This window comes from Dermacentor variabilis, chromosome 3, assembly GCF_050947875.1.
Source record: "Dermacentor variabilis isolate Ectoservices chromosome 3, ASM5094787v1, whole genome shotgun sequence".
NCBI lineage: Eukaryota > Metazoa > Arthropoda > Arachnida > Ixodida > Ixodidae > Dermacentor > Dermacentor variabilis.
Genome location: NC_134570.1, coordinates 172,061,921 through 172,070,102, shown reverse-complemented (window position 1 = coordinate 172,070,102; position 8,182 = coordinate 172,061,921). Strand labels below are relative to the sequence as shown.

At 44.1% G+C, this 8,182-nt stretch overlaps 1 protein-coding gene across 1 annotated transcript; it reads left to right on the top strand.

The window, feature by feature from the left end:
* Positions 1-433: 433 nt before the first annotated feature.
* LOC142574904 (uncharacterized) lies at positions 434-7,774 on the top strand. Its single transcript, XM_075683899.1, has 2 exons — positions 434-1,885; positions 7,766-7,774. Exons 1-2 carry the CDS (start codon positions 665-667, stop codon positions 7,772-7,774), a joined length of 1,230 nt encoding a protein of 409 aa, XP_075540014.1. The 5' UTR covers positions 434-664.
* Positions 7,775-8,182: the final 408 nt, after the last annotated feature.

Sequence of the window (8,182 nt, the reverse complement as noted above, 5' to 3'; positions counted from 1 at the left end):
AAATGCTTGTAAGCTGCGGCTTCGTCACCCAACCTGTGCCAGAGGACCAAATGGATCCGACATAGAAAATGGAATGTTGAGAATACGCCCCTGGGCAGTATTTAGCTGTCTCGTGTGCAGTCTAAACTTTAGAGAAAAAAAAAACCGCTGCAAAGTATTCTACAAACACATTTTAGACATAAATATTTATTCATGATCCTAGTATAGTTGTGGAACTCAAGTGCCTGAAAATTCTTTCGTAGACCACAGTTCCAGGAGCAACTTTTTTTTTACTCTTTTTCAGAACGATGCACCAAATTCAACGCATACGTCCTGACCAAAAAGGATGGCAATGGGGACCTCATATCCCTCTGGTGTCGGCCAAGTGCAAAAGACAGTGATGGCTTTTGTGTGCTTTGTAATGTTACAGTGCACTGCGCGCAACAACATAATGCGCCATGCAACGTCTCTTAAGCACATCGAAAATGCAAAAAAACATCGGAACAAAGACGGGGTCCTAACCAAGAGCACTACCATCCAAAGCACCCTAGATTTCACGAAGAATGCAGTGTCACTGTCCCTGCAAGGAAATGTTACAAGAGCTGAAACAGTTTTTGCTCTTTCTGTGGTATCCAACTCACTCCCATACACTTTGGGAGATGTGGCAACAGCAACATACCCCAATATGTTCCCTGATTCACAGATAGCAAAAGCCTTCCAATGTGGCCGCAAGAAAGTATCTTACATCATATCTGATGGCTTAGGACCATACTTTAAAGCCAAAGTGCTTGAAGAACTTGCAAAGCCTGAGGTATTCTATACCGTAATGATCGACGAGACCCCAGTGCCCGAGATGAAGGTGCAGCAGCTGGATGTGCTCATCCGGTATTTCTCTGTTAATGCACAAGATGTCGTTGTAGAGCACCTTCAGTCATTTCACATGGGGCATGCCACTGCAGATGAGCTCTTCTCCTGTGTTGAAGATGCACTTAACGAACTTCCAAAAAATAACATGCTCTGCTTTTTCTCTGATGGGCCAAATGTTATGAAGAGCTTGAAGGGTAAAATAAAAGCAGAACTTAGCCCCAACATGATTGACATTGGGGAGTGCAGGCTTCATAAAATGCATAACGCATTTGCCACTGGTCTCAACACTTTCTGCTCTGAGATTGAATGTATTGTCACTGATATCCATCAGTACTTCAGATATGCCACAAGACATGCGGACATCAAGGATCTCCAACAGAAACTTGGATTGCCACAGCTGGAGTTCCTGCGGCACGTAAGCAGCAGGTGGCTGACACTATTACCAAGTATACAGCGTGTGCTTAAGCTGTATGATGCTTTGAAGTCTTTCTTTTCCAAGGCTGCAGAATCAAGAAAATCCTCATCTATAAGGCACAATCGCCTCGCACCTGCATTTTCTGACAACACGCTCCGAGCACGACTCCTTTTTGTTCAGAATGCCGCCCAGCTCTTTGACAAGTTTCAAACCTTGTTTCAGAGCAAAGAGCCTCTTCTTCATTTATTTTATGATGAAATAGTTGCTGTGGTCAAACAGCTGATGGGCAGATTTTTGCGGCAGGAGTCGTTTGTAGATGTAACTGGTTTCCATTTGAAGAATGTTCAAGTTGAATCGCAAGCTAACTGGAAACTGAAACCTGAGCTTGGCTTAGATACTGAGAAAGAAATGGAGCTTTGGACACCAACTCAGAAAAAGGCTTTCTATGTCAAGACCAGAGCTTTCTATATATCCTGCACAAAGTACCTCGTCCCAAGGTTACCTTTGGACAACAAAGTGCTGTTCCACAGTAGATTTTTGAAGCCTGGTGTAGTAGGAGACCACTACACAACGTCACTGCGCTACATCGCGAATGCCCTGCCACAAGTCATGCCACCCAGCGAAGTATCATCTCTAACTGATGAGTGGTTGCGCCTTTGCTGCGAAATTTCTGACTGGGATGTTTCAACAAATGTTGAACACTGGGTTAATGTGTTTGCACTAAAAATGCCCACTGGCGAACCCAAATACCCAAGACTGGGAAGGCTCGTAAGGGCTGTTCTTTCCTTGCCGCATGGCAACGCAGACTGCGAGAGAGGATTCAGCGAAAACAAGCAGGCGCTTCACCATCGAGCCTCTTTGTCAATAACGTGTGTCAAGCCTTCGTCAAACGAAAGCATACTTGAAGCGTTATGGGGGTGACGTCACAAAGGTGCCAATCACTAGAGATCTCCTGAAGTGTGTTGGAAAGTCGTACAGTGGTTATCGCAAACGCGTTGAAATGGAAGAAGAATCAAAATCACGCAAACGGAAATGTGACGAGCCACTGACAGAAAGCAGCGAAGAAAAAAAGGCCACCCTGCAGTGCCGTCTATCCACCCTGAAGGCATTACTTACCAGTGCCGAGGAACTCATCAGCACAGGAGTAAAATCGAAGGACATGGACAAAGTGGAAACTGGAAACGTTTTGCTCGTTGATGTGAATTCCAAATTGCCGGCGGTGCTTGAGCGCATTAGAATGATAGATTCCACGCTGGAATCTAACAAGTAATTCTAACAAGCAAATTGAATGCTGAATAAAATGATTTTCTTTGCGTTTTTTTGTATGTCAGTGTGAAGTTGCAATTATTACAAGTACTTTACTCTAGAAACATGCTCCAAAACACAATTTTTGTGCTCCAAAACATAACTTTCGTGCTCCAAAGCGGCTCCGGAATGGCATTATTACTGCTCCATGAGCTGCTCCAAAATGCTCAAGCCTGCTTCCACCCCTGTATTAAAATTAGTATATTTTAAGATTTTAGTATATAATATACTAAAATCTTTTTCACAATTATTTTTATTCACTCGAGCTAAAAATACTCAGAGCAAGTAACTTCTTTACTATTTCACATGCAGGGGGCTGGAACAGGTTTTTTTCAAACTGTAGAGGATTAACCACTATGAGAGAGCATGCCGAGTTTGTAGGAGCCTGCTTAATGCAACTTCATGTGATGGTTCTGACTGGTAGCTGTCCTCTAAAGATGTATTTCTGGCACCACACTGCATTTTCTAATTCAAAATTAAAAATCTGGACAGTTACTAATATCCAGATTGGATTCCTGAACACTAACAATGAGCTGTTTTCTTTGTAATATGCTGTCTAAAGTGCACTTGAGATAGCCAGGAATGTTGACTACACTGCATGGGCACACTTTCCAATATGAAACAGCTTTGCAATACTGTAACAGCATTGCTAACTGTTACGTTAAAAGTTGGCAGCACAAACTACAACTTGGATAACATTTTTGCGTAAGCAAATGAGATAAAATGGAGACGTAGACGTGGTGCTTGCACAATAATATTATAGAAGTTTGCACACCAACACGCCCAGCACAGAGGAGGGCTACAGAAACAACAAGATGTGTGCCCTGTCCCTTTATAGCTCTATGCATGAAGTAACATTGCCTCGATACATGCATAGCTCTAGCTAATTTCTTTCTTTGTATAATATGTATGTACAGTTCATAAGTCAGTATTGCTAGTAAAACAGTACTGAAGTGCATTCCCTCACTGTTTGGAGAGGATGGTGTGCTTGGCATCCTCAACTTCATTGCAGGCCGCTGCAATGAATGACTTATGCTATCTTGACAGAGGTAAGTGCTTCAATGATGATATGTAGTGTTTAATGGCGCAAGGGCCAGGTTTGGCCAAAGAGCGCCATGACAAGTGGTGATGTTGACGATGTGTTATGGAGATGTGACGGCTGTAAAGTGGCCTAAAAATTGTCGCTGTAAAGTGCGTAAAATCTACGTGCTATAAAATTATGGCGATGACTAATGACGATTACTATGAACATTAAAATCCATCGTAGAAGAATGATGCAAAATCAAAAATATGTAGGATGTTAAAATTACTTGGAGCACTGCTGCCTCGCCAGAGCCCTTGAAAGACAAGGGCCTAGAGGCATGTGCTATACTAAAGAGATATCGCAGCGGCATCCTCTGAAGAGAGGACCCGCTACGAACATGTGGGGCTAAAAACATGCAGGACGACATCTTTCAGGAAATTTAGTACTGTGTTGGTGTCAAATAAAGGTTCTGGGCCGAGTAGCATTACGGGATGTAGGGGGATGTGCTGCCGGTATGCTAGGGAAAAATGTTTCCTTCTTTCAGATTCGGCTGCCCGACACTCCAGGAGGACGTGGAGGACGGTCAGCCTCTCCCCGCATCTACCGCAGGTTGGAGGATCATTTTCAGTGAGTAAAAAGTTATGTGTGCCAAATGTGTGTCCTATTCTGAGGCAACAGAATAGGACATCTGTCCGGCGTGATTTTGTTACAGGAGGCCAGAAACCTAATTGTGGCTTTATTAAATGCAACTTATTATTTGTTTCCAGGTCCCACAATCGTTGCCAGTAGTTTCGCAGTTTCCTTCTTAAGAAGGGTTTCAGGTCTGTGACAGGGACTGCAGCAGTAGAATTAACAGTGTGTGATGCAATTGATGTGGCCATCTGGTCCGCTAGAACGTTACCCTGGATGCCCCTATGGCCAGGCACCCAGCATATAACCACATCCTGGTTAGATACATATGCTTTGCATAAGACGGAATAGAGTTCAATTATTATAGGATTTTTGTGCTTACAGAACGACATCAAAGACTTGACAACACTAAGGGAGTCCGTATATATAACTGACTTTTTGAGTTTTGATTTCCTTATATGCTTCACGGTCGACAATATTGCGTAGGCCTCAGCCGTGAAGATACTGGTTTCCGGATGCAGTAAATCGGATTCCGAGAAGGATGGACCGACGGCTGCATATGACACCCCCTCGCGTGACTTCGATGCGTCTGTGTAAAACTCCGTGCAGGAGTGTTTGTATTGCAGTTCCTGGAAATGCATCTGGATTTCAATCTCTGGAGCGTGTTTTGTAACCTGCATGAAAGATATGTCGCATTGTATCATCTGCCACTCCCAAGGAGGTAGCAGCTTAGCTGGAGGCATTAGGCGGAACTCGAGGAGTGGGACATGCATTTCATCACTAAGCTCCCTCACACGCAGCGAGAAAGGCTGTCTTACGGAGGGACGATTGCGAAAGAGTGTAGCATATGTCATGTCATTAACGGTTTTAAAACAGGGATGTTCAGGATTTGAGTGGACTTTCAGAAAATATGTTTGGCTGATGTACGTTCTCTGGATATGAAGTGACCATTCATTCGATTCTGCATATAAACTTTGTACGGGACTCGTTCTGAAAGCTCCTGTGGCTAAACGGATACCTAGATGGTGAACAGGGTCTAGCATCTTTAGCGCACTTGGAGCGGCAGAATGATAGATCACGGCACCATAATCTAATCGTGAACGGATCAGGCTCTTATAGAGATTAATTAAGCACTTCCTGTCACTACCCCACGATGTATGGGATAGAAGTTTCATTAGGTTCATTGTTTTCAGACATTTTTCTTTAATATGTTTAATGTGGGGGACGAAAGTGAGTCTGTAGTCTAATATAACACCTAGAAATTTGTGCTCTTTGTTTACGGGTATTTGTTGTCCACATAGTTCTAAGCAAGCATCTGGGATCATTCCTCTCTTTCTTGTAAAAAGAACGCAAGAGCTTTTGTTAGGATTGATCTTAAATCCATTATTGTCTGCCCACGTAAGTGCTTCAAGACAGAAGAGATATTAACATATACAATAGCTAGAAAATTTATGTAGCTTTATTAAATGATGCTTCTACAACACTGAAAAACAACTCTTACTGTGAGAATTGGCTTGATAAGCCTGATAACTTGCAAAAACAAAACTGGTGTCGCCACTACCACCTTATAATTCCTGCACCAGCTCGCTGTGATATCATGGAATTTGACAGTGTCTCTTCGGGTCTAGTTAATGTTCTATTGACCAATATTGATCAATTCTGTTCCAAAGGAGTCATAGAATAAGCTTAGTTGAAGTATATGACTCCACACTGACATGCTGGCACTGCGTCACATTTGAAAAATGAAAGTTAAACTTTTATCTTCTATTATCAACTTATTGCCACAATGTTCGTGAGTACAAAGTTCTGATTGTTTTATCAGTCAAATGATTTAGTCTCTTTTTAGTGTCTCTGTAATGGACCTTTAGCAACAAAATGTGTGTTAGTATGCTACTGGCATTCTCAGTGGGGGCAAGAGCACCAGCAGCGTGCTCAATGGTTCTGTACCAATTGATAATTTGAAGGATGTCCTGTGCCACTATTGTTAGGCCAACGTGGCTCTGTGTTAATCACCGCAAGTGTATTATACAAAACTTAATGGCGCAGAAATGGGTAAGAAGCTATTTTTATGTCTTTATCATGGACTTCTCACATTACACTTTGTCATAACGCATTCATTTTAGAGTAACTGCGGAGAGTAAGGTGGTTTGGTATTCAGACATGCCTGCTGTGTATAAACAGTGCTAGATGAATAATACAAAATCACCATAGATGCTGACTAGCAGCATGAAGGGGATTGAGGGCAGCTAGAAATATACATCCTTGTAGACCTAGATAGCACTATGTTCAATTTGTGACACAAGCATATGGCATCCATCGCAACCGCATGCCTAGAAACAGACAAGGGCAACACGCTCAATTACCTTTTGGACTATCTAAGAAGCACTACAATTTTTGGGCAACGAAATTGAAATCTGGCTTATACCCATGAATACCGCAATACAGTTGTACAACATGTTCCTCTTCTGTGGAAAAAGGGCTGCATACGTTTTCTTTGTGCACAGGGGGAGCGGTATCAGTTTATGGCTGTTTCAACATATATATTTTCAGTCATTTGTGTATTGGCAATCACCACTTTTCTCATCAAAACTCTGGCAAAGCTCAATGACCTGACAAACAGTGCCTGGGTTTTTGGACAGCAGCATATGAAAGGCATCGTCGGAAATGCCCTTCATGACGTGACGTACCTTGTCCGCCTCCGCCATCGTTGGGTTGACACGCGAGCAGAGGTCGACGATGTCCTCTATGTAGCTGGTGAACGTTTCACCAGTTTTCTGGGATCGGCTTCGCAGGCGCTGTTCAGCTCGAAGTTTGCTCATGCCAGGGTGGCTGAAAACTTCTGCGATGCCAGTTTTAAAGCTAGCCCATGTGCAGAGATCGGATTCGCAGTTTTTGAACCACAGCTTGGCGACGCCCGATAAATAGAAGATCGCGTTGCTGAGCTTGAGGGGATCGTCCCATTTGTTGGTGTTGCTGGCACATTCATACGATTCCAGCCAACCTTCATCTTTCTCATCGGTGCCGCTGACGCTGGGCACCGGCACATGATGGCTGGAGTAAGTGGTATGGATGTCGGGCTGGGGTCGTCAGGCATGACGGATGGCAGAGTTTGGGTGCATAATTCCAGGTTGGGGGAAAACCACAGCACCTCCACCAGAAACTAATATGAATACAGTACAAGAGAGCAGCAGGCAGCGTGTCTCAACCACAGCAGCTCAGGCAATCTCAAGCTCGCGCCTCCCGGATGACTGGCAATGTGGCAGCAGCGCCTGGCATTCCTCTTCACTACCAATATGTATATATATATATGCAAAAAAGTATAAACCTGTGACTAGCAGCATTTAATTTTTCTGTCAAGCCCAAGCCTTGTTTTACAGGTGTGTGCATGCGCCCGTGGTTAGACGGTTGGCTATTAGCTAACTGCAACGGCTCACTGTATGTGGTTAGGCTTCTGCAGGGTCGCATTGCAAGTCTGCGTTGTTTCGAGGTTTTCTCTTTGGGCACGGCATAGGTGCAGTTAACTAAGTGCAAATGTCACATTGCAGCCTGCTTAGCGACGAAAATGCTAATGTGCTCTCTGTCATGCAGAGAAATAGACTACATTTGTCTCCTACAACCGGAGCCAGTGCCACGCTGTAATTTACACGACCGTGGTTTTCTGGATGCGGAGGCAATGAACAGCGATGAGTTTTATCGCTTGTTTTGCTTTCGGAAGGTTGACTTGACGGACCTTGCATCGGCCCTGATAATTCCCGAAGAGGTCGTCAGTCCCAGTGCATCCAGGTTCCAGGCAACGAGGTGCGCTGTATGGCACTTCGACGCCTGGCCCACCGCAACCGTTTGTGCGAGCTGGAGCTCCTGTTTAACACGCACAGCTCTGTGCTGTCGAGCGTCGTGTGTTCAGTGCTAGCTCACATCGAGCACTACTTCGCCTCCAGTTGGCGAAGTAGTGACATGACTAC